Source organism: Xenopus laevis, chromosome 5L, assembly GCF_017654675.1.
Source record: "Xenopus laevis strain J_2021 chromosome 5L, Xenopus_laevis_v10.1, whole genome shotgun sequence".
Lineage (NCBI taxonomy): Eukaryota > Metazoa > Chordata > Amphibia > Anura > Pipidae > Xenopus > Xenopus laevis.
Window position 1 is genome coordinate 20,579,333 of NC_054379.1, and position 27,536 is coordinate 20,606,868.

The 27,536-nt window shown below is 43.5% G+C and overlaps 1 protein-coding gene across 2 annotated transcripts in view; it reads left to right on the top strand.

Moving 5' to 3' along the window:
• Nucleotides 1–11,472: 11,472 nt before the first annotated feature.
• Nucleotides 11,473–27,536, top strand: part of MGC86483.L (uncharacterized protein MGC86483 L homeolog) — a 53,292-nt gene continuing 37,228 nt past the window's right edge. Inside the window, 1 exon segment of one of the 2 annotated variants that reach the window (NM_001093991.2) lies at nt 11,473–11,893. In NM_001093991.2, coding sequence (NP_001087460.1) covers nt 11,825–11,893 — 69 coding nt within the window. In that variant the 5' untranslated portion in view covers nt 11,473–11,824. 2 annotated transcript variants of the gene reach the window in all.

Below are 27,536 nucleotides of genomic sequence, written 5' to 3' on the forward strand. Positions count from 1 at the left end.
ATGGAGACAGTAGGGGAAGCTGAAGACAGTAGGGTACGAGGGTTAAAGTAGGACAAGGTGGAGACAGTAGGACAAAATGGAGACAGTAGGGTAAGATGGCAATAGTAGGGCAAGATTTGGACAGTAGGACAGGATGGCGACAGTAAGGCAAGATTTGGACAGTAGGGCAAGGTGGAGATAGTAGGGTCAGGGCTGGATTTACAGAGTGGGTGCCCCTAGGCCCACTGCTGTTCGACGCCCCTGTCCCCTCCCCTTTATTCTTGCAAATTGTCATAATCTGTACTGGAGCAATGGAGATTGACGCACGGGAAATTTAAAAAATGATTGTGTCTCCAGCCCATTCCCAGAGTTTTTGAATCAATGTGGGTGTGGTTGGGCAGCATGCCGTCCCCCTATAATCCTGCCACCCTAGGCCCAGGCCTGAGTAGGGTAAGATGGAGACAGTAGGACAAGATGGAGACAGCAGGGCAATATTTGGACAGTAGGACAAGATGGAGACAGTAAGGCAAGATGGAGACAGTAGGACAAGATGGAGAAGAAGAGCAAGATGGAGACAGTAGGACAAGATGGAGACAGTAGAACAAGATGGAGACAGTTGGGCAAGATGGAGACAGTAGGGCAAGATTTGGACAGTAGGGTAAGATGGTGACAGTAGGGTAAGATGGTGACAGTAGGAAAAGATGGAGACAGTAGTACAAGATGGAGACAGTAGAACAAGATGGAGACAGTAGAACAAGATTTGGACAGTAGGGTAAGATGGTGACAGTAGGGCAAGATTTGGACAGTAGGACAAGATGGAGAAGAAGAGCAAGATGGAGACAGTAGGACAAGATGGAGACAGTAGAACAAGATGGAGACAGTTGGGCAAGATGGAGACAGTAGGGCAAGATTTGGACAGTAGGGTAAGATGGTGACAGTAGGGTAAGATGGTGACAGTAGGAAAAGATGGAGACAGTAGTACAAGATGGAGACAGTAGAACAATATGGAGACAGTAGAACAAGATGGAGATAGGAGAGCAAGATGGAGACAGTATGGCAAGATTTGGACAGTAGGGTAAGATGGTGACAGTAGGGTAAAATGGTGGCAGTAGGAAAAGATGGAGACAGTAGTACAAGATGGAGACAGTAGAACAATATGGAGACAGTAGAACAAGATGGAGATAGGAGAGCAAGATGGAGACAGTAGGGCAATATTTGGACAGTATGGTAAGATGGTGACAGTAGGGCAAGATTTTGACAGTGGGACAATATGGAGACAGTAGGACAATATGCAGACAGTAGCACAAGATGGAGACAGTAGGGTAAGATGGAGACAGTAGGGCAAGATTTGGACAGTAGGACAGGATGGAGATAGTAGGGTCATGGCTGGATTTACAGAGTGGGTCCCCCTAGGCCCACTGCTGTTCGACACCCCTGACCCCTCCCCTTTATTCTTGCAAATTGTCATAATCTGTACTGGAGCATGGCGATTGACACACGGGAAATTTAACAAAATGATTGTATCTCCAGCCCATCCCCAGAATTTTTTGAATCAATGTGGGTGTGGTTGGGCAGCATGCCGTCCCCCTATAATCCTGCCACCCTAGACCCAGGCCTGAGTAGGGTAAGATGGAGACAGTAGGACAAGATGGAGACAGCAGGGGCAATATTTGGACAGTAGGACAAGATGGAGACAGTAAGGCAAGATGGAGACAGTAGGACAAGATGGAGACATTAGGGCAAGAATGGAGGTAGTAGGGTAAGATGGAGACATTAGGGGCAAGATTTGGACAGTAGGACAGGATATAGACCGTAAGGCCAAGATTTTGGACAGTAGGGCAAGATGGAAGATAGTAGGGTCAGGGCTGGATTTACAGAGTGGGGTGCCCTAGGCCCACTGCTGTTCGACACCCCTGTCCCCTCGCCCTTTATTTCTTAGCAAATTGTCATAATCTGTACTGGAGCAATGGCGATTGACACACGGGAAATTTAAACAAAATGATTGTATCTCCAGCCCATCCCAGAGTTTTGAATCAATGTGGGTGTGGTTGGGCAGCATGCTGTCCCCCTATAATCCTGGCACGCTAGGCCCAGGCCTGAGTAGGGTAAGATGGAGACAGTAGGACAAGATGGAGACAGCAGGGCAATATTTGGACAGTAGGACAAGATGGAGACAGTAAGGCAAGATGGAGACAGTAGGACAAGATGTAGACATTAGGGCAAGATGGAGGTAGTAGGGTAAGATGGTGACAGTAGGGCAAAATTTGGACAGTAGGGTAAGATGGTGGCAGTAGGACAAGATGTTGACAGTAGGACAAGATGGAGAAGAAGAGCAAGATGGAGACAGTAGGACAAGATGGAGACAGTAGGACAAGATGGAGACAGTAGAACAAGATGGAGATAGGAGAGCAAGATGGAGACAGTATGGCAAGATTTGGACAGTAGGGTAAGATGGTGACAGTAGGGTAAAATGGTGGCAGTAGGAAAAGATGGAGACAGTAGGACAAGATGGAGACAGTAGAACAAGATGGACATAGGAGAGCAAGATGGAGACAGTAGCGCAAGATTTGGACAGTATGGTAAGTTGGTGACAGTCAGGTCCGGACTGAGAATTAAAATAGGCCCTGGCATTTCAGGTACACAGAGGCCCAATCAGCCCACATAGAGGCCCAAACAGCCCCCACCAGCCAACTAGTTATTGACTTTCAATGGGACCTTACAGCAGCCCCTCTGGCATTTGCCAGAACCCACAGATTGCCAGTCAGGGCCTGGTGACAGTAGGGCAAGATTTGGACCGTGGGACAATATGGAGACAGTGGGACAATATGCAGACAGTAGCACAAGATGGAGACAGTAGGGCAAGATGGTGACAATATTTTTGATGAGCAGCCATCAGTTGGTGTTGAGATAGATTTCCCTCTGACAGACGCAGTTCAGCCGAGGGCCCACATGTTGGCATCTCTGCTTATTTATTAATGATTGGCAGTACAAATGTCTTTGTTGCATCACAGCTAAATTGTCCCTTGCAGGTAACAAGTGAATGATTCATGTCAGTATAAATTTGCCAGGGTTCCAGGTAATTGGGTTGCTGAGTGCCGCACTGTTGGTTGCAACACCGTTGGTTACATGTTCATGTGAAACCCACCAGTGGTACCTCTGATATGTATGAAATCTCCCCCGACACCTTAGTGCTTAGCACCATCAATCCTTGGCGCCACCCTAGAAAGGAATGTGCTGGGCAGAATTCATCTCCCTGGCATTGCAGGGCTCCTAGCGAGCACCATATGTCAAGGTGGAAACAGTTGGAAACCCAAAGCAAATATCTGTGAGTTTGTCTGTGCGTTTGCCAAAGGCGGGGCCCCTCCATAGCCAGTCTCATTAACAAACGCTGTGTCCTGGAAATGCAGAGCTGCGGCTTCTTCTGCTTCTTCCCATCAGCTCTGGGCTCTGCGGCTTCAGTTTTGTATCATTCAGAGGAGCAGAATTAACCAGGAGGGTGCTGGGAGATTTACTTCAACAACAGCTAAAGGTCTTAAATAGGAATTAGTAAAATATCTGTGGATTATTTATCCTTTATTCATATAGTATTCCCCAGCGCAGTACAGAGATGATACATAATTCCCATAAGTCCCATCAGTCAAGAGCCAGTTCACCTGACTGTATAATTTTAGGGTGTGGGATAACCTGAGTACCCAGAGACACAGGGAGAACAGACAGTTGCACACATTGGAGACAACACAGTTAATGAGGAATATGATCACTATATATAAATATATAAGGGGCAGTAATGAAATAGAGAAAGTACAGAGAAGAGAGACTAATCTGATAAAGGGAATGGAAGGGATCATTGACCAAGTTGGGGTTGGTTTCACTGGAGAAGAAACAGTTAAGGGGGGTATGATCACTATATATAAATATATAAGGGGTGTTTGCAAAAACTTTCTGGTGCCTTACTTGCCAGTAGATTCTACCAGTGGACATGAAGGTTCCACTAATGTCTAAAAGGTGTCTGTTCTTGTTAAGCTCTTTGAAACAAGCCAATGACTATCCAGAACAATTTACCCCTTTGTGTTACTAAGTTTAGTTATTTGCCCCCCACCCTACAGTTAGGAGCAGTTAAACAGCACAGGGAATTGCCGATATTAAAGAGGAAATTTTCATTTCTCTTTGTGGCTAAAGGAGGTTCTTCTTTTCTATAAATACTCAGATTTATGCTTTATGGTAACTGCATCATCCTGAGATCTGACTCTGCACTCCCTGTTCTTACTCTTGTTTATAAAGTGCAAGGGTGTTGGGAGTTGTTATTTCAGCTTCTGGTGGGTCTATGTGGGCTATGGCACCTCTTCCCAGTCATTTTATACAGTATAAGCCTTATATTTATGTCTATGAATATATTATGAATACAGAATACAGGGCAGGAGATGTGTTGGTACACGATGCACTGCTATTTTCCATGGGATCATCTCCCTCAGGCCAAGGTGACACCAGGAAACCTTGATGTTCCTCTGAGATGCACATGGAATATTGTATCATCTCGGAATCTCCCAAATCACCCCCCAGGGAACATTACTCATCATAAAATGAACCTGTTGTTGAACCTCAAGAGCTTTTCAGGGCGGGGGGAGGGCCGGTGGATGGGGGTGCTGGACCTTGGCAGTTACACCAAACAAAACCTGTCTCACAGCTGTTTTTCATTATAAAATAGAATAGATAAAATATTCATGGGTAGAAACATACGAGCACTGGGCACAGGACGATTATTTATCTACGTACTTGGGATTATTATTATTTTTACATTTGGGGGATACCATGCTATGTATTAAGTAGCTGTAAGCTTAAATTGCCACCTCCATTGGCTAAATAATGTTTAACTTAGAGGGTTTGATGGAGAGGTGGTCCTGCTACCTTGTAGCTGTGGGCACTAGGGTTAAGTCACAGTAGGGCAAGATGGAGACAGTAGGGCAAGATGTAGCACAATATGGAGACTGTAGGGTGAGATAGAGACAGTAGGGCAAGATGGAGACAGAAGGGTGAGATAGAGACAGTAGGGCAAGATGGAGACAGTAGACAAAGATGGAGACTGTAGGGTGAGATAGAGACAGTAGGGCAAGATGGAGACAGAAGGTTGAGATAGAGACAGTAGGGCAAGATGGAGACAGTAGGGTAAGATTGAGACAGTAGAGCAATATGGAGACAGTAGAGCAAGATGGAGACAGTAGGGCATGATGGAGACAGTAGGGCAATATGGAGATAGTAGGGCAAGTTGGAGACAATAGGACAAAGATGGAGACAGTAGGGTAAGATGGAGACAGTAGGGCAAGATGGAGACAGTAGGGCAAGATGGAGACAGAAGCGAAAGATAGAGACAGCAGAGCAAGATGTAGACAGTATGACAAGATGGAGACAATAGGACAAGATGGAGACAGTAGGGCAATATGGAGACAGTAGGGTAAAATGGAGATAGAAGGGAAAGAGGGAGACCTTGTAGGCCCAGTGCCACAGTGTAGGGGATTTTTTTCTATATGATTCCAATAATCAAAAGAGCAAGAATCTCTTGGCTTCCACGTTGACATCCCATAGAGGATAAGTAGCCAGTAACAAAGAATGATTCCATGGGAAGGAACAGATTTTTTGTGCCCCTCGTTTACTTGTACCATAAGTGAGAGAAGTGCGAGGGTGTGAGAGATTCTGGTGCCGAGGTGATTAAGTTGGTGCGCAGAGTATGTGGCTAATTAATGTCTGTGCTGTGCGGGGTGCTTGTCCCGTTTACAAAGCTTTATGGAATGTATATTTAACTGCACATAAAAGTGTTTCATGTTTCCTGACACCCTGACAGGGAGTTTGTTCTGGTGCCAGAGTTCTATAGGGTGTGAGATCAAAGGAAAAGAACATATTCATAAACCTAATGCTAATTGTCTTACATGCATTTGTGGGTGGAATTATATACAAGTGGGCTCAGGCCTGTAGTAATTCCCATGGCCCAAACAGGACAGGGGGCATGGATGCAGAGTTCTAGTTGCAAGCTTGTGACATTAGAGCCAGATGGTGGCAGCAAGGGAATAGCTGACAGTAGTACAAAATGGGAAAATGGTGCCAGTAGGATAAAATGTAGATGTTAGGGCAAGATGGAGACAGTAGGAAAAGACTGTGACAGCAGAACAGGATCTCCGTCATAGGATAAAATGAATAACGTGGGACAAGACAGTTGGCAAAATGGTGACAGTAAAACAAGATCTCCATCAACAATGAGATGGAGGACAGTAGGCAAGATGGCAGTAGTAGGGCAAGACAGATGGAGCATAAAAAGATGGCAGCAGTAGTGCAAGATGGTTACATTAAGGAAAGATGGTGACACTAGCTAAGATGGTAGCAGTAGGTCAAGATGGAGATGGTAAGACAAGTAGGTGAAAGTAGGGCAAGAGGAAAACAGTAGGACAAGATGGAGACAGTATAGTTATATGGAAAAGAAAGGAGAAGATGGAGACAATAGGATAAGAAGGTGAAAGTAGGCCAAGATGAAAGCAGTAGGACAAGATGGAGAACAAAAGAGATGATAGCTATAATAGGGCAATATGGAAACAGTTGGGAAGATGGAAACATTAGGGTAGGATGGAGACAGTAGGGAAAATGCAGATTGTAGCAGTAGGGTAAACTAACTAGAGAACACCTTTCTACTGAAACATGGAAATACTCTCAGAAGGTCATGCACCTCCTACAGTTGTGTGACTCCTACAAGGCTAGTTTGATATTATTCTGTATTATACATGTATTATATATATGTTCTTTCTGGGTGGGGTTTTCTAAGAATCATTTGCATTTGGGTCTCATGTGAGGCTCAGTATCCTAACTAATATATCCACAGTCCTGCAGGCCTTGAATCCCCCCAGTGTAGAGCATGATGTGCTGTAACATTTCCCTGCTTCATTATTCATTATAGCTTATACCCACTCTCCTGAGCCCACTGTTCTTCTCTACAAGACTGGCATTGTGTCCTCAGAAGCCAAGCTGAATTGCAAAGAACCAGTCACAATGATGGAAATCTGCAGTCCAACTCGAGGGAAAGGGAACAAAAGTCATATTGATATATTTTTTTGTGATGTGACAATAGGCCCAGCTGCCAAGTTCTTTTCACATTCAGAGAGACGTTATCCCCCTGCATAATAACCACCAGGAGGTAGGGGGGTTATGGTGAAGTTACGGCTGGCTCTGATTTGCTGATAGAAATGCTTTTAGGGGGTGCAATTATGATTGAGTACCACAGATAGTGAGTCCCACTAAACTACAATTGTGTGTAGCACATAAGAGACATTCCAAGTATAACAGGGAAGGATGGGGAGTCAGACAGTAGGGTAACATAGCAACAGTTGGGCAAGTTGGAGATAGTAGAGAAAGATGGAGACAGTAGGGCAAGATGGAGGCAGAAGGGCAAGATAGAGATAGCAGAGAAAGACTGAGACATTAGAGTAAGATGGAGGCAGTAGGAAATGATGGAGACAGTAGGGTAAGAGTACCACAGTAGGAAAAGATGGAGACAGTAGGGGATGACGGAGACAGTAGAGTAGGATGGTGGTAGTAGGGCAAGATGAAGACAGTAGGGAGATAGCCGAAGGGCAAGATGGAGACATTAGAGTAAGATGGAGGCAGTAGGAAATGATGGAGACAGTTGTGTAAGACGGAGGCAGTAGGAAATGCTGGAGATAGTAGAGTAAGAGGACCACAGTAGGACACGATGGAGACAGTAGGGGATGATGGAGACAGTTGAGTAGGATGGTGGTAGTAGGGCATGATGGCAGCAGTAGGGCAAGATGGAGGCAGAAGGGCAAGATGCAGATAGCAGAGAAAGATGGAGACAAAATAAGATGCAGGCAGTAGCAAATGATGGAGCCAGTTGGGTAAGACAGAGGCAGTAGGAAATGATGGAGACAGTAGGGTAAGAGGACCACAGTAGGACAAGATGTAGACAGTAGGGGGATGGTGGAGACAGTAGAGTAGGATGGTGGTAGTAGGGCATGATGGAGGCTGTACGAGAAGATGGTGACAGTAGAGTAAGATCAGCAGTAGAGCAAGATGAAAACAGTAGGAGATGATGGTGACAGCAGTAAGACAGGATGGAGGCAGTTAGAGAGATAGTGACAGTAGAGCAAGATGGAGGCAGTAGGAAATATGACAACTGTTAGGTGGCAGCAGTGAGAAATGACAGAGACAACAAGATGTCAATTGAACGGTGGCAGCAGGACAAGAAAATAACAAAAATGTTACCACAATGTCTAATTTTTCCACCATATTACTGTCAGTGGGAAGAAAAAACATAATAAAACATCCCATCAGAGGGGTACAGGTGGTAATCCAATCAGGAACCTTGTGGCACATGGTACCCCAATAAATGTGAAAGGGTAATTTGCAGGGGGCTGGAGTTGTAGTATTGTGGGCTCGGTTTTGGCATAATTGGGTGTGACTGGGTAAATTAGGGGTGTGGCCATGTGTGCACTGGGCATATTCTTTTCATTGGGGCCCTGTTCCTCTTTGTTTTTTTTATTGCTGCTATATGACATATGAGCTGCAGATGGCGCCGTTTTGCTTCCTCATTTTTTTCTCACTCAATAGGCCAGCCCTTTTTGGACTGCTGTATGACGAAGCGAAACCTCCTTTAAATGCATTCATTAAAATTCAGAGAAAGAGCATTTTGGCTATATCATAGGATGAAAAGAAAATGCTATTTTTGCTTTTTATAGAACTGTTGTACCAGCCTGTCCATACAGCAGCGCCATGACAAGAGAAGTCACGTAGCTTCATGTGCTTCTATGTCTCTGGCCTGTCCCCTGCTGGTAACATCATCCGACCAATCTGAGTGGCCCTTGAACCCCTACATTGTGTAACTGACTGGATCAGAACACACAGATTCATAGCTATTACCTACTGTACATCTGAGTTTATACAGCAGCAGCATTCATATTGTTATTCATATCATTCTGCATGTGTAGCATTATAAATAACAGTACAAAAAGTGTATACTATAGGCTAGTAAAATTATGTCATACATTTACCTCCCGCAGTGCCACCATTAGAAATCACGGGGCCCTGTACAACAAAATTTTCGCCCACCCCAGATCCCGTCCACACCACAGTTAAAAGACCACACAGACATCTGCTAATAACAGTAACCTCATACACACAAGTTATAAAAAGCTATTGATGGTCAGGGCCCCCTTATCAGTTAAAAAAGAAAAACATTGGCGCCAGGGCCCCCCCATAAAAGTTTTTTTTTTAAAAAAACATTGGCGCCAAAGGCCCCCCTTACAAAAAGAATTGGTGACCACGGCCCCCCTATAAGTTAAAAAAAAACAGTGGCGCCAGGGCCCCCCTTACAAGTTAAAAAAATTCGGACCCCAGAGAATATTTTTTTAAAAAACATTGGTGGCAGGGGCCTATAGAGTATTAAAATAATACATTGGTGGCCAGGGGATTAAAAAATACATACATTGGTGTTCAGTAGAACTGAACTCATGGCTTCTTTATGCCACTACAGGACTTCGGCTGTTCAGCACTCGGACTTCAGGAGAGGTGGCACAGCTTCTGCGCTGTCAAGGAGGGGCCCAGCTATTTCGAAAAGTGGAGCACAACCGGGCCCCCCTTTAGGCCCGGGCCCGGTACACTTGTACCCCCTGTGCCCCCAGATGGCGGCCCTGACCTCCCGTCCCGATTCGGACAGCTCAACCTGCAGTTCTCTTTGATCTCCTACACTGAACAGCCAGAAAAAAGATACAAAGTTTCTAACTTAATTGGCTTTTGGCAGAGAGCACAGAATAGATACTTAGAAACTTTTGTAACAATTTAAGATAAGCAAAGAAGCAATTGTAACAATTTAAGATAAGCAGGTTTCTTGGGGAAACTGTGACTTGCAGCTTAAGGGCAGAGACACGCTCAGATTCGGGGAGATTTAGTCACCCGGCGATAAATCGTCTCTTCTGCCTCCCACCGGTTAGAATCTAAATCGCTGGCTGGATGCCACTCGGATTTCTGAGTTTTCTGAATTCGCCCGAAGTTTCCTTGTGAGGCAACTATGGGCAACTTCGGAAAACAAAGTGCACCAATAGGCGGTTGTTAAGATATTAAAGGGGTTATTCACCTTTAAATTAACTTTTAGTATGATGTAGAGAGTGATATTCTGAGACAATTTGCAATTGGTTTTCATTTTTTTATTATTTGGGTTTTTGAGTTATTTATCTTTTTTATACAGTAGCTCTCCAGTTTGCAATTACAGCAATCTGGTTGCTAGAGTCAAAATTACTCTGGCAACCATACTCTGATTTGAATAAAAGACTGTGGTATGAATAGGAGAGGGCCTGAATTGAAAGATGATTAAAGGACCAGTAACATCAAAACATTTTTTTTAGAATTTGATAGAATACATAAAAAAAAAACACTTAAGGTGGCCATACATGGATAGATCCCTCCGATATGCCCACCTTGAGGCTGGCAATATCGGGCAGATCCGATCGTGGGCCCTAGGGCCCAACGATCGGATCCTAGCATTTGCAAACGGGCGGTCGGATCACGGGACCGCATCAACGAACAGATGCGCCCGCGATCCGACGGGATTTTCAATCCCATCCGATCGAGATCTGGCCGACTTTTCGCAGTGTGCGCTGCTCTTCAGAAAGCGATTGGGTGATCCGTCATGTGGCGCTCTATTTCTCCTCCCTGCCCTCCTTATACGAGATAGCCAGGAAGCAGAAATCAGGCGCCGCACAATGGATCGTCACCATTTTCTGAAGAGGAGCACAAGCGGTGTTTCGGTAAATTATTTCTTAATAAAGACTGCAATTTGAAAGTTTCATTTGTCTTAGTTTTTTTTTTTCCTATGTATTCTAACGATTTTTTTTTAAAAAAATTTGATGTTACTGGTCCTAGTAAAAGTAACAAAAAAAATACATTTGTAGCTTCACCGAGTATTTGTTTTTAGATGGAGTCAGTGCCCCCCCCCCCACTTGAAGTCTGGAAAGAGTCAGAAAAAGAAGGCAAATAATTAAAAAATATATAAATAACGAAGACCAATGGAAAAGTTGCTTACCAATGGCCATTATATGACATAGTAAAAGTTAGCTTAAAGGTGAACTACTCCTTTAATGAATATGAAATCAAATAATACAGTCGGTGACTTGTAGACAGTGAAGTGCCGGGGGTTAATGAACAGTTTTGAGTGCAAGTGGTTTGTTTTCCGGTGGCTCTGAGCAGTTGCCTGAAGGAAACCAGTCGCTCTCTCCAGAGCATTGCAGGGTGGGGGAAGGAGCTGTGAGCAGGATTTACAAGGCAACGTGCATGCTATCAGTTTCCCTTTAACCCATAACCCCGCCTCCTGTAATTGACACAGTTCTGGTGTGTGGGCCAATGGGAGCCGGAGCTGGGAGCTGTGTGTGCAACACAACTTTCCCTTTGCTATAAGCCAGAGAGCAGTGTGTGAGTGTGTGTGTGAGCGAGAGGGAGCGTGTGTGAGTTTAGGGGGTGTAGGGACTGGAGTCTGGAACCCAAACTAATTCCTGTCATCTGAGAAAAAGGGGCACTTTAGGGTTTTTGCCCCACAACAGATTTTAAGTGAAACCTTCCAAATTTCTGCAAAATTTTGGCTTCACGTTCACTTTGAGCTTTTCCTTTAACAGGAGTTTTCATTTTTCTTTTGAGGAAATGTCTGAATGTCTTGTATCTGCTTAAAATACCCCAAATTCCCAGTAATTTCTCCAATCCGAGTCTCCTACATCTGCGTCGGTCTCTGTGTAAGTGTGTGTGAGTGTGAGTGTGTTTGTGCAAATGTCTGTTTAACTCCTCCGTTGCCTGTTGGATTAATACAATGCTGAAGGTTCTGACCAAGAAGCTGAAGAACCAGAGCCTGAGCGAGATCCAACCCTACCAGCGAAAGGTAACGGCCAACTGCAACTTTTTCTTCAATATCTTTATGCTCTTGCCTGCAGTGTGGGGAGACGGGTTACGTGGCTGTAGGTGCCCACGGGTTTATTGCAGCCTGGGCTATAATTAGCTCTTTGCACACTAGTGAACTAGTAATGGTGAGAGAGTGGAGCTGCTGGGAACGGCATGCTCTGGGCAAAACTGCACATTCAGAAGGGAAGGAAGAACAGGCCCTGGGTAGTGTGAGCCGGGCAGCCTCCTCTTCTCAATAGGCCTTGTCTGCTGCAAACTTTCTCCCTTCTTTACCAACTGACGGTGCCATACTGCTTAGTCACTAATATGTGAAACCAACACCTGCATCATTTACAGAATGGAAACTACCTCCGTACTGACTGTACCTACTGTACCCCCTCTGGGAGTCTGTCTATTTCTAACATGTAAATAAAGAGACTGTTTATTCCACACTCTGTATTCTGCGACTATATAGTAACCCCAGTTATTCCTAACACAGGATCATTATCAAGTATTAACATGTATCTATAAAGCACCAACATATTCTGCAGCGCTGTACAATATATGGGTTTAAACCATTAAGGTGCAGATTTACACACAATGCAACCAATAACTGATACAAGAAGTGAAGAGGCCCTGCCCAAAAGAGCTTTCAGTCTTCCTACTACTTTATTATCCCACCAGTATGTATTCTATTAGCAGTGTGGCTCATATTGATATATATTTTTTTTCTGAAGAAAGTATGATCAGACAATCACATATTTAAGGGTCCCCAATAAATATAAGAGCATTTGTATTTCATAAAATTGCCCTTTCATTCTGATAGGCCCCACTATATAGAGACCAAGTCCCTTCCCACTGTTACTATAGGCACCATCTCTCCCTACTATACCTGTTATCCCACAGTCCCTTCCCAGGGACTATTATCCCACTGTTACTATAGGCACCATCACTCCCTACTATACCTGCTATCCCACAGTCACACTCCCTTCCCAGAGACTATTATCCCACTGTTACTATAGGCACCCTCTCTCCCTACTATACCTGCTATCCCACAGTCACACTCCCTTCCCAGAGACTATTATCCCACTGTTACTATAGACACCATCTCTCCCTACTATACCTGCTATCCCACAGTCATATCCCTTCCCAGAGACTATTATCCACTGTTACTATAGGCACCATCTCTCCCTACTATACCTGTTATCCCACAGTCACACTCCCTTCCCAGAGACTATTATCCACTGTTACTATAGGCACCATCTCTCCCTACTATACCTGCTATCCCACAGTCACACTCCCTTCCCAGAGACTATTATCCACTGTTACTATAGGCACCATCTCTCCCTACTATACCTGCTATCCCACAGTCACACTCCCTTCCCAGAGACTATTATCCCACTGTTACTATAGGCATCATCTCTCCCTACTATACCTGCTATCCCACAGTCACACTCCCTTCCCAGAGACTATTATCCACTGTTACTATAGACACCATATCTCCCTACTATACCTGCTATTCCACAGTCACACTCCCTTCCCAGAGACTATTATCCCACTGTTACTATAGGCACCATCTCTCCCTACTATACCTGCTATCCCACAGTCACACTCCCTTCCCAGAGACTATTATCCCATTGTTACTATAGGCACCAACTCTCCCTACTATACCTGCTATCCCACAATCACATTCCCTTCCCAGAGACTATTATCCACTGTTACTATAGGCACCGTCTCTCCCTACTATACCTGCTATGTCACAGTCCCTGGAATAGGTTGGGGTGTGTAAGGCCTACACAACACAAGATGAGTTTTCCTGCTAGTATTAAAGGGGTTGTTCACCTTTTAGTTTGATGTAGAGAGTGATATTCTGAGACAATTTGCAATCGTTTGTCATTTTTTATTATTATTCAAGGATTTTGAGTTATTTAGCTTTTTATTCAGCAGCTCTCCAGTTTGAAACGTCAGCAACCTGGTTGCTAGGGTTCAGATTATCCTAGCAACCATGCATTGATATGAATAAGAGACTTGAATATAAATAGGAGAGGCCTGAATAGAAAGATTAGTAATAAAAAGTAGCAATAACAATACATTTGTAGCCTTACAGAGCATTTGTTTTTTAGACGGGGTCAGTGACCCTCCCATTTGAAACCTAAAAAAAGCAAGAAGAAGAAGGCAAATAATTCAAAAACTATTAAAAATAATTAATAAAGACCAATTGAAAAGTTAGTTAGATTTGGCCATTCTATAACATACTAAAAGTTAACGTAAAGGGCACGTAAAGTCAAAAAATTAAAATCCCATTTTTACTTTCTTTAATGAAAAAGAAACCTATCTCTAATATACTTTAATTCAAAACTGTGTACCGTTTTTATAAGAAACCTGACTGTATGCAGTGAAATTCTCCCTTCATTTACTGCTGTGGATAGGAATTGTCAGACGGTCCCTAACTGCTGAGCAGTGAAACAATCATACTTATGAACAGCAGGGGGAGCCTCCATTTTACTTCCCAGCCATGCAGAACTCAAGCAGCTTTGTTTATGACGATCCCTAAGCAGCCCAGACCACACTGAGCATGTGCACAGTCTTAGTCTTGCAAAGATGTTTAACAAAGTTACAAGATGGTGACCCCCTGTAGCCAACTTTGAAAGCATAAATTATTTTTTTGATTAGGCTTGTGGTGCAGTAAGTTCATGTTGATATTTAGTATACAAAATACAGCATTTCTAGCCTTATTCTATTTTAGACTTTGCATGCCCTTTAAAGGTGAACCTCCCCTTTAATTATTTGTATTTCATTATTAAATGCAGACATTATTTTGCCTACCCCAATGTACACGGGGATTATATATATACATCCAGAAATATTAAAAATTAAATAATATTTAATAATATATAAAAAGAATTATATAATATGTAATTATAATAATGAGCGTTTTAAAAGATTGTCTATAGAATGTACTGTTGCCCTGCACTGGTAAAACTGGTGTGTTTGCTTCAGAAAAAAAACTATAGTTTATATAAACAAGCTGCTGTGTAGCCATGGGGGCAGCCATTCAACCACAGGATACACAGTAGATAACAGATAAGTACTACTATAGTTTATATAAACAAGCTGCTGTGTAGCCATGGGGGCAGCCATTCAAGCACAGGATACACAGTAGATAACAGATAAGTACTACTATAGTTTATATAAACAAGCTGCTGTGTAGCCATGGGGGCAGCCATTCAAGCACAGGATACACAGTAGATAACAGATAAGTACTACTATAGTTTATATAAACAAGCTGCTGTGTAGCCATGGGGGCAGCCATTCAAGCACAGGATACACAGTAGATAACAGATAAGTACTACTATAGTTTATATAAACAAGCTGCTGTGTAGCCATGGGGGCAGCCATTCAAGCACAGGATACACAGTAGATAACAGATAAGCTCTGTAGAATCTCATTGTACACTACAAAGTTTATCTGTTATCTGCTGCTTATCCTGAGCCTTTCACCTTTTTCAGCTTTAAATGGCTGCCCCCATGGCTACACAGCAGCTTGTTTATATAAACTATAGTAGTACTTATCTGTTATGTACTGTATATCCTGTGCTTCAATCGCTGCCCCCATGGTTACACAGCAGCTTGTTTATATAAACTATAGTAGTACTTATCTGTTATCTACTGTGTATCCTGTGCTTGAATGGCTGCCCCCATGGCTACACATCAGCTTGTTTATATAAACTATAGTAGTACTTATCTGTTATCTACTGTATATCCTGTGCTTGAATGGCTGCCCCCATGGCTACACAACAGCTTGTTTATATAAACTATAGTAGAGTTACTGAAACACACCAGTTTTACCAGTGCAGGGCAACAGTACATTCTATTTTTATCACTTAAACTCTTTCATAGTTTGGTTTTAGTGTTCCTGTAAGGCAAATAGTCTATTATGTGAAAACAATGTTCACTGTATATTTTATAACTTCATACCTCCCCCCCCTGGTCCTTCTATATGGTCATACTCCTATCCACCAAAACACCTCCCACTTTCTGAAAAGCCACACCACTTTATTTTTCTCTTCTGTTTTAAAGCCCTTGGAATAAGTAAGAAGCCATAATGCTTTAGGCCTTAAGTATTTTCTGCTTGTTGTTCTTATAGGCTCAGTTCTCTTCATGGTACAGTTGGTTGCTCCGTATCCCCAAACTTTGTCCCTGGGCTATTTTGATACCTGTGAATTTGCTCCTTTATTTATTGTCTGATAATTACTGTTTATTTACAAAGCCGAGCAGCACGGAGAGAAAAATTGAAGGGACAGGAGCCAATAAATACAGAATTAGAAGGATGGGGCGGAGTCACTAGATACAGAATAAGTCCAATGTGCAATGTGAACTCACAGCTGTTGTTTAACTTGAACTCCCAGTGTCTCCAGACATACAAAAACAACACAAACAAATAATAAACCCAAAATGAAAATATTACATTACAAAAGTAAATATTAATATCAACAGCTTTCTGACATATATTAACTGCACCTTTTCAATTGAGTTAAAAACAGTGTCTGTCGGTCCCTTGCTGTTCTCTGCACTGCCAGTTCTGACTAACAAAACAATGTAGCAGAAGGCAGCTGATTAAGCATGCATGCCTTTATGGTCCCTGTTGTATCCAAGTAAGACTGCCAATCACTCGACAGGGAGGGGTTTGGACAGGGCCACCATCAGGGGTACAATTGTACCGGGCCCGGGCCTGAAGGGGGCCTGACAGCGCTGAATTTTTTTGAAAGAGCCGGGCCCTCCTTGACAGCGCCAAAGCCATGCCGCCTCCTTCCGAAATCCCGAACAGCTGACATGTGGAAATCCTGAAAAAAATGAACAGCCAAAGTCCCGAACCGGCAAAAAGACCAGAAGTCACGAAAGGAGGCGAAGTTGAAGTCCTGAAGCCACGAGTTCAATTCTACTGAACACTAATGTGTGTTTTTTTTTTTTAATCCCCTGGCCACCAATGTATTATTTTAATACTCTATAGGCCCCTGCCACCAATGTTTTTTTTAAAAATTATTCTTTGGGACCCGAATTTTTTTTTAACTTTTAAGGAGGGCCCTGGCGCCAATGTTTTTTTTAAAAATGGGGGCCCTGGTCCCCAATAGCTTTTTATAACTTGTATGTGTGGGGGGTTACCTTTCTTAGTGTCTATGTGGTCTTTTAACTGTGATGTGGAGTGGGTGGTATCTGGGGCAGGGTTTGGGGGCAGGGTGGGTGGGACCCAGGGGGCCCCAAAAATGTAGTTGTACGAGGCCCCGTGATTTCTAAGGGCGGCCCTGGGTGTGGACAAGGAGTCACAAGCAGTGCTCTGGTTAGTCATTACAGTGCCAGACATAGGGTGCCTGTGTGTTGGGCTTTGTGCCTGAAGCCCATTAGTAATTTGGGTCTCATATGTAAGTTATCACAGCCGTGCAGCCTAGGTCATTGCCCCGTATTACCCTCTCCTTGGTCCTGACTCCCAGGGGAGTGGAAGGAAAGGATTTCTCAGATCTGGGCCGTGGCCTGAGAATGATCTGGAATTTAAAACAAAGTCCTATTGTTCCTTGAACTTGTTTGCTGACCCCTCTGCCCGTGACGGGGCCCTGGGTAAGACGCTGTATTAAAGGGATTCATATGAACACTTGGACCTGTCAGAAAGAGAGGGGCTGATTTATCTAAATTGCCCTCCAATTTCCCTGTCTGTATGATAATGATAATGTGCTGAAATGTTCTCTGTGGGGGTCATTTATCAACAATGGGCAAATTTGCCCATGGGCAGTAACCCATGGCAACCAATCAAATTGCCGCATTCATTGTTCTACTTGCAGCTGGCTTTAAAAAGCAAATCACTGATTGGTTGCTATAGGTAACTGCCCATGGGCAGTGTTGATAAATGAGCCCCATGTATCTGCTCAGTGAATAGGGCCCTGATGGATATGGGTTGTTAATTAAACATGGGTGCAGGTGGGTTGTGGGTTGGTAGGTCAGGTCTGGGAGTATTTTGGTCTAAATTTGCTTCTCTGCTCCTCTCTACCTTCCATCCAGCCTTGAGTAATGTCAGTTCCATGTTTAAGTGGGTGGCAGATGAGGGGGTTAATTTACCATTGCCCAAGTGCAAGAGGAATATAATTGTACCCCTAAAGGTCCATGCACTTGCCTGTGTCTCTGCTGCCTTCTCCAGCTCCGGCCCTGGTACTACTACTACTGCGGTCTGGTCCAAATGATGCGAAAACCAGACAGTCGCTGACTGCTGTGTCATAGCACTGCCCCTTGGCATCAAAATCACATCCCCAAATGTCATCACTCTGCCCCCAACATCATCAATTGTGCCCCCTCCACATCACCACCCACCAGAGGGCAGTAATATATAAAACATTGGGGTAACAGTCACCCTGCTATAGTTTCATGGGTACCCAGGACACAAATAAGCACTCACCCCAAATCTCACCCCTAACTGACCTTCAGACTGGGCCCCCTTAGCTCATAACATGGTTACAGATATATAGAAACATTGGGGTAACAGTCACCCTGCTATAGTTCCAGGGGTACCCAGGGCACAAATAAGCACTCACCCCAAATCTCCCCCTAACTGGCCTTCAGGCTGGGCCCACTTAGCTCATAACACGGTTACAGATATATAGAAACATTGGGGTAACAGTCACCCTGCTATAGTTCCAGGGGTACCCAGGGTACAAATAAGCACTCACCCCAAATCTCTCCCTAACTGACCTTCAGGCTGGGCCCCCTTAGCTCATAATAAGGTGTGACTAATGAAATCTAGTCTCTGCAGGTCTGGGGGGTACAGTTCAGGCTGTATTTCAGTTGCATTTCAAGGGCTATTGAGTCCTATATGGTAATCTGGCACTGGGCCCAGTTCTTAAATATGAGAATTTTGCAGAGTTGGGTGGCAGTTGCTGAGTTGAATGTTACAGTACAAATGCAATAAAAACAAGTAATTAGGGGGATAATTAGTGTGTGGAAGTAGAACTATAATTTGCTAACTACAGTTGACTTTTAGTATTTATATATGTTTATTTACATTTTTATGGTCACGTGACTGCCCAGCCTGTGTGTTTCACGTAAACTACAATTCCCATCATTCCCTGGATGTCACTCCAGCAATGGTGCCGCCCAGGGAAGATGTAGCTTTCTGCCTGTGAGGTCGGTGGATTTATGGGTAGGGAGGGAGGGGAGGGATCTTTTCCGACACTAACCGGTTCATAGCAATAGCCTAATGTATTATTAATGACAAAATATCTCTCTATTGTTTTACTGAGGATTAATTATTAAGGCAAGTTGATTCCAGTTAAATCGTGATATGGAAGCTCATCTTGCCCTGTTCTCATATGTGCTGCATACATTACTGCCTGCCTTGGGGGGGGGCGGCTTAGGCAGCATCTTTCTATTTTAAAGAATTAATTAATTAAAGGTCAACTATACCAACATTTATTAAATGTTTTCTTTGTATTTGTCAAATGGAAATATCTCCTATTGGCTTTACTTGGCATCTGTAGGCCTTACTTGCAGTTTCAGCTTTGCCTTCGCAACCATTGTTCTTCAGCACCTGGCCCAAGCCTTTATTTCCTTCTATAGCCCTCCTATAGTGTTAGAATATATATAGCTTGTACAGAAAGAGAGTGTCTGGGGTCTGGGGGCCTGGGGCCCACCAGGGCTGCTATCTGAAGGGCCCTCCGGGCCCCTGACACTGCCGCAACCCCCCTCCAGCTCCCCACCCCCCATGTACCAAACTTTTTCTTGCGGTAGGAGGGGAGCAGTGATGGTATAAGGATAGGGAGCGGGTCTGGGCTGGTGGGGCCCTCGAGAGCTGGGGCCTGCCGGGGTTTATCCCCGTGCCCTGACGGCCCAGTCCAACCCTGGCCCATAAAAGTCTGCCAGCATATATACACACGCATATCACATTTTTTATTTTTCTTATGAGCTAAGTTTGCGCAAAACTTTCGGATCACCCAAAGTTTCCTTGTGAGGCAATTACAATTGTGCTTTAGATAATTCAATTTACAGCAAGTATTTTAGGTGCCAATGTTCCTTTAAAGACATGGCTTAAGTGTAAGAGAGATACGTGCAGGTAAGCTGCATGCACTGGTGCAGGAACCACATGACTTTGTGGCTGACTGGAGCCTTTGAAAGCATCTGAACTGCTGATTAGGGAGGTTCTGCAGTCATGTACTTATCTGACACTCACAGTGGCCCTTCGGGATACCCGGTGCCCCAAGTATTTCTCCAACAACTTGCAGACTACAAGAGATGGGAACTGTCAGACTAATCCTTTATCTGAGTAGCACAGCTGCACTATCTTGGTATCTTCTATCTGTTGTTATGGATAATGTACCCCCTACTGTAAATGATAAGGATATTAGAAGTCACTGAGGGGTTCTGTGACCATATAAAGGCACAAGGCTGCAGGCTGAGTTATACAGAGAACTCTGAGTATCACTCATGTATTATAAGGGATAATGTACCCCCTACTGTAAATGATAAGGATATTAGAAGTCATTGAGGGGTTGTGTAACCATATAAAGGCACAAGGCTGCAGGTTGTGTTATACAGGGAACTCTGAGTATCACTCATGTATTATAAGGGATAATGTACGACCCTACTGTAAATGATAAGGATATTAGAAGTCATTGAGGGGTTCTGTGACCATATAAAGGCACAAGGCTGCAGGTTGATTCATATAGAATTCCGAGTATCACTAATTTTATTATAAGGAATAATGTACCCCCTATAACAAATCCCTGAGAACCAAATAAGAGCACAAAGCTATAGACTGAGATATATTTGCTTGACTATTGTACAGCCAATAGATTGTAAGCTCTATTGGTGCAATGGCCTTTGTAATGCCCTGGCAATCTCTGTATGTCTCTGATGAGTCCAATACCAATAAAATAACAGTATTTAGTAGAGGTGGAAAAAATCACGTTGTTGTTAATGACAGGGCACCTTGATGAGACAGAAAGCAAATACAGCTGCATTTAGGAGGAAATTCATTCATCAAGGGAAAGTAAACCAAGGAGCCGCTCCAAGTAGTGTTCCCTTCCACTCCCTCCTGCTCTGCGAGACTGATGCCTCTCCTCCTGTCTATGAAAGTTTCCTCTCATGCACTTGGCCTCATACACACGCTGATGCCAGTACTGCTGATTTAACCCTTCCCTGTCTAGCAGGGGTTGTTCACTGAAAACACTCTCAGCAGGATGTTAACCACTTGCTGATTAGGTAGAATGAACACTGTTGGCAAGTAAAGGGTCAAATAGTTTTTTAGTATCACCCTCTCTCAATCACTAGTTATTTGTCTGTATGTGTCCCCCAATACATGGGTCTGAACCACTTGGGAAACTGCTGTCCTAAGACTTAGAGCCTAAGCTCTATTTATGCCCTGGGTACCCCTGGAACTATAGCAGGGTGACTGTTACCCCAATGTTTCTATATATCTGTAACCTTGTTATGAGCTAAGGGGGCCCAGCCTGAAGGCCAGTTAGGGGGAGATTTGGGGTGAGTGCTTATTTGTGTCCTGGGTACCCCTGGAACTATAGCAGGGTGACTGTTACCCCAATGTTTCTATATATCTGTAACCTTGTTATGAGCTAAGGGGGCCCAGCCTGAAGGCCAGTTAGGGGGAGATTTGGGGTGAGTGCGTATTTGTGCTCTGGGTACCCCTGGAACTATAGCAGGGTGACTATATACCTATTAAAACATAAGAAGTTAAACATTATAGATCGGAAAGAGAAGCTGAAACTGCTCCAGACCCCCCGCATAACTGTATTTAGTTATTTAGTGATTTTCCCATGTTGAGTGGCCCCAGATGTGACCCAGTGCCTGTTTATTCTGGTGCTGCTTTTCAGGAAATTACTGTTTGTTGGGTCGAGGATAAAAGTTTAAAGGGGAGCTTGGTTTTGATCAAAATCTCTGTTTTACACGAATGGGTCCTTGTATATTGGGATGAAGTCAAACATGATTGAGGTCAAAATAAGCACCAAAACCAACAGAAGGGCAACGGGGCCGCTGCTCCACGGGCAACATTGTAACATGTAGCCCAGTGTGAAGAATTTCAAGGAAGAATTTTACTCCGTGTATTATATATATTGTGTAAGTGCTGCTAAAACCACAATCCTGGTGTTTTGTTATTGCAGATTCTAGTATTGCTAAGGCAGACAGTATGGTAGCTCACCTTCCATTGCAATGTCTGGGGGGCGGGAAGCTTTAGTACTTTAGCATCAGACTGAGTGTTTAGATATTAGGTATTAACATAAATAGAAAGCCCCCTTGGTTAATTGTCAATACTGATGATTTAAATGGGAACGTAAAGTTATATTTTTTGTAAACTTTTGAGCAGAGAATGTAAGCAACTTTGCAACTGGTCTTTATTAGTTGATATAGGAAATTTAAAAAGTGCAGAGCAAATACATTAAATTAGTTAATATCTGCAAATTGTCTGGAACAGCACTCACTCCATTAGATTATGGTAACTTGTGACTGACCTCGGCCTATTACAGAATTTTACCCTTTACTGACCCGTTATTGTCTCTTCAGCTTGTAACAATGCTCCCTTGTTCTTTGTGCTTATTGGTGCAACCCTAAAGACAGCGCTGGCGTTTTATATCGGCACAGTCACTGCATCTCATGATATACCCAAAATCTGTCTCTCACATACGTCAGATTAGTTTGCCTTTGCTTTAGAGCTGTGTTTAGGGGTATGTAGAAATTATTGTATGTAGGAACAGTGGTAGGCAGGCCTGGAATGACAATGATTATCATACCTCCCAGCTGTCCCGTTTTTAGAGGGACAGTCCCTCTTTTGACAGCTCAACCCACAGTCCATCATTTGTACTGGAAAGTCCAGTTTTTCTGGCAGCCAGAAAAAGAAACAAAGTTTCTAACTTAATTGGCTTTTGGCAGAGAGCACAGAACAGCCACAGCTTCAGATAAGATACTTTCTAAATAAGCAAATAAGTAATTGTATCAATATAAGATAACAGGTCCCTTGGGAAAAGTTAGACTCACAGCTTAAAGGGAAATTCACCTTCATTAGCAAAACTGTAACAACTGAAAAACCACAGAAATATGTTCAAACTTTCGTAAAATGAACATGGTAATTAGGGGGTGTGGCCACAAAAATATGCATGGTCAAAAAATTTGCTGCAGTTTGCTCAGCAACTTTTTTGTCCCTCTATTTATTTCCAAAATGTTGGGAGGTTTAGAATAGGATCTGGCTAATGCCAGAGAGGCTGCTGTAAGATGCAGTGGTGTAACCATAGAGGAAGCAGACCCTGAGGCTGCGAGGGGACCAGGAAACAAGGGGGCCCTTGACCACTGGATCTGTTCCTCTGTATTTTTGAAGAGTCTTGGAACTCTGGGGAGGGAAGATGCAGGAGAGGGTTGGCGGTGGGCAGGGAGTAGGTGGACGGTGCTGGTCGGCGGGGGGTAAAGGTGGGCGGGGCAGGGAGTAGAGTCTTGGGACTCTGGGGAGGGAAGATGCAGGAGAGGGTTGGTGGGGGGCTGGTGGGCAGGGAGAAGGTGGGCGGGGCAGGCTGTAGGCAGGTATTAAGAGGCGGGGGCAGGTAGGAATTGCTGTGAATTTGGCCCCGCTAATGACTTTTTTGCAGGGGGGCCTGGCGCACATCAGGTATGTCACTGTTAAGATGCCATAGACCAGTGATCCCCAACAAGTAGCTCATGAGCAACATGTTGCTCTCCAACCCCTTGGATTTTGCTCCCAGTGGCCTCAAAGCAGGAGCTTATTTTTGAATTCCAGGCTTGGAGGCAAGTTTTGGTTGTATAAAAACCAGGTGCACTGCTAAACAGAGTCTCAATGTAGACTGACGATCCAATCGCAGCCCTTATTTGGGACCCCAAGAACATTTTTCATGCTTGTGTTGCTCCCCAACTCCTTTTACTTCTGAATGTTGCTCACGGGTTCAAAAGGTTGGGGATCCCTGCCATAGACTGTCACTATTTATTGGGCCCCTGTATACCTGAAATGTCAGGGCCTGTTTTTAATTTCTCTATACATGGTGGTAGGATATCAGCATACCTCCCAACTGTCCTGTATTTTGCGGGACAGTCCTGACTTAGACAGTTCAACCTGCAGTCCTGGATTGTTACTGAAATGTCCCAACTTTCTCTTTGATCTCCTGCACTGAACAGCCAGAAAAAGATACAAAGTTTCAAACTTAATTGGCTTTCGGCAGAGAGCCCAGAATATGTGGCAGGTGCACTTTTATACTTTTATAACAAATTAAGGTAAGCAAAGAAACATTGTAACATTTTAAGATAAATAGGTCTCTTGGGGACTTGCAGCTTAAACGGCAATTTCACCATCATTAGCAAAACTGTAATAACACATAAAAACCACAGAATGTGTTCAAACTTTCCTAACCTGCCAAATTTTGTAAAATGAACATGGTAATTAGGGGGTGTGGCCACAAAAATGTTTCCAAAATGTTGGTATGTAGCAGGCACAGTAGGGCAAGATGGTGACAGTAGGTAAAGCTGAAGACAGTATGGCAAGATGGGCTCCATAGGGAAATACAGTAACCCCTATTTTATTGTTTTGTTGTGGATTGAGTCCCACAAGGGTCGCATCGGCCAAAAGTGTTGTCAGATATTAAACTCGAAGACTGGAAAATCCCCTTAGATGAGGAGAAGATCTAAGCTAAGGCCTAATGTGGTCCTCACCCAATTTTCCAGCCTTCCTTATTTCCCATTGGATATTCGTAGGGGCAACCACCCTTTAGGTCCCATAAAAATAAGCCTAGTTGGAAGCGGAGGGAGCAGAATGGACAGGTCTATTTTATAGATATAATGGGGCGTAACAAAGTCAGTCTTGCTTTGAACTCCACCTGTCCAACCACCTGGTCAGAGAAAAGGGATCTGTTGGAAACATTCAGACACCCTACACAGAGGTCATAGCTAAAGGTGTTGTTTACCTTTAAATTGACCTTTAGTACGTTGTAGGGAGTGATATTTCCAAGTTATTTGAGTTATTTATCTTTTTTATTCAGCAGTTCTCCAGTTTGCAATTTCAGCAGTCTGGTTGCTAAGGTCCAAATTACCCCAGCAACCATGCACTAATTTGAATTAGAAACTGTAATATGAATAGGAGAGGCCTGGATAGAAAGGAGAGTAATAAAACGTAGCAACAACCATACATTTGTAGCCTAATAGAGGATTTGTTTTAGATGGGGTCAGTGACCCCCATTTGAATGCTGAACAGAGTAAGAAAAAACTATACAACATAAATAATGAAGACCAATTTAAAAGTTGGCTTTGACTTTCTATAACATGCTAGAATACTATAATTTGACATTCTATAACGTAATATGGTTCCTAAGGGACCACCCCATTAAATAAGACCTAAACCCATAAAACTATTTTATTATAATAATTCTGTGACGTTGGAATATTACACAGCGCAGTTAATCATTCACATAAGTCCCTGCAACACTAGAGCTTACAATCTTATTTCCCTGTGAACTGCACATAAGTAGAATGCTATTATCATTATTATGCACCGAATCCACTATTTTGGATTGGGCCGAACCCCCGAATCCTTAGCGAAAGATTGGGCCGAATACCAAACGGAATCCGAATCCTAATTTGCATATGCAAAAAAAAATTGTCACAAAATTTGCCCCTAATTTGCATACGCAAATTAGGATTCGGTTCGGCCGGGCAGAAGGATTCGCCCAAATCCCGAACCAAATCTTGGATTCGGTGCATCCCTATTATTAACCCCTTGATCTACCATTCAGTTTTTAGAGTGTAAGGGAGGAATTCTCATATGGAGAGGCTGCAACATATTATAATTTATTAGCTCTTTCCATGTAACTATGGAAAAATATTGGTGATTGTTTGTTATTTATGGCCCCTGCGTTGGCGGTGAGTTAGTCTTGCCCAGTTCCAAGGTGTTCCTCTTGAGTAACATGCCAACATGATGGCATCCCTTTAGCTGCCTCTTTGAGTGGCCACGACTTGGCAGATTCCATTCTGTGGGAAACGGGTTTCTCCTTAAGGAAATCTCTCATCGCAATTTACTAAATTGGGAACATTAACCTCGTATAATAACCAGGAGCTGGCTCAATGGATTAGCTATTTGGCTGTGGGGCCCCCGGCTGCCATGGAGACAAATATTTACTCCAGGTGAATGAGGGCCCTGTGTGTGGGTTTATTCAAGGACTGGGACAGGTGATAAAATGATCGTTTCATTACTCTTTAATATATAACTGAGCTAACGAGTTTGTGCAGGAGCAGCCCGAACGTGGGGCTAATAAACGCTGTTATTTCTATTGCTGCTCTTGGCAAATTTGCCTTCACTCTCTCTCAGAATATTGAGGGCTGTAGTCGGGGGGGCCCCACATATTTATTGGGAAGGTCTAAAAAATCTTCTTCAGGGCCTTGATTTGATTTGATCCCTTCCCAGCTGGTCTGTATTGGACCCTACTGTGAGCCAATGGTTGGTGCTGGGGCTATAAATAAACCACTGTTATGGAATATTGGATGGACTCAGATTGAATATTAAACATCTGTTACAGTAAGTGTGCATTTCCCCTTTAACTGACGTGCAAGCTTGAGATTTACTGTGTATTTGTGCATTGCACTGTATGGCTGTTATGGGCAGTTGTGGGCTATGTAAGGAAATGTAATGCAGTCAGCTTGCCAAACGCCACTTGCAAATGTGCAGAATCTGTGCCAAACTCGAGCTGTGGACTGTAAATCGCTTCCGCTCGGTGCCATATTTCAGAATCCATTCCCCCTATTTGGTATTCAGAACTGCTCGTTATGACTCGACTACAGAAGCCCCGGATTGTTGCCATTAAAGAGGAATTAAAGGGACATTATACCGACTTGGTACAGATCGGGAATACAGTAAATGCTTTGATCTGCTTCCCTTTCTGAGTAAAACCAGGTCACTCGCACAGCTCAGAAAGGTTTTATTCAGATGTTAATGTTGGTTAAATTCTAGCAAACTTGCAGCCATTTTGCCCGATTAATTTTGCCACTGGGGGGCACTTTTTTATTAGAGGGCTTGCAATCATGGCTGCTCCCAATGATAAGTGACTCCAACAGCTTTTTATAGCAGCAATGAAAATACCACCTGTGACATGGCCCTAAATCTAATGAACCTCCAGCTCAATCAATCGATGGGGCAGCCGTGTAGAATTTGGATTTGGAGCTAAAATTCCATCAAACTTTAATGATTTTTATGAATTTGGTATGTAGGAAGAACACTGTCTATGTATGTTCTTATTGAATACAGTTTGCCATATGTAATGCTAATTCTTATTTTTGTAAAATCTTTTGTGCAAATCTGATTGGCATCTGGAAGCTCATTTGGGTGTGATCCCCAGCTTTGTGCATTACCCCATCAAACCAGTTTGCACTTTTGTGATTGTTGGATTACATGGTGCTGTGCAGGTTCAGCTTGACAGCTGCTGGGTGCATTTATAAGGCAGTTGATGCATGTATTCGTGTTTATAGGGCAAATGATGCGTATGCATTAGAATGTACAGGGCAGATGAAACATGCATATGTGTATAGGGCAGATGATACATGCATAAGCATGTATAGGGCAGATTATGCTTGCATTAGAATTTATAAGGCAGATGATGCATGCATTCGAAT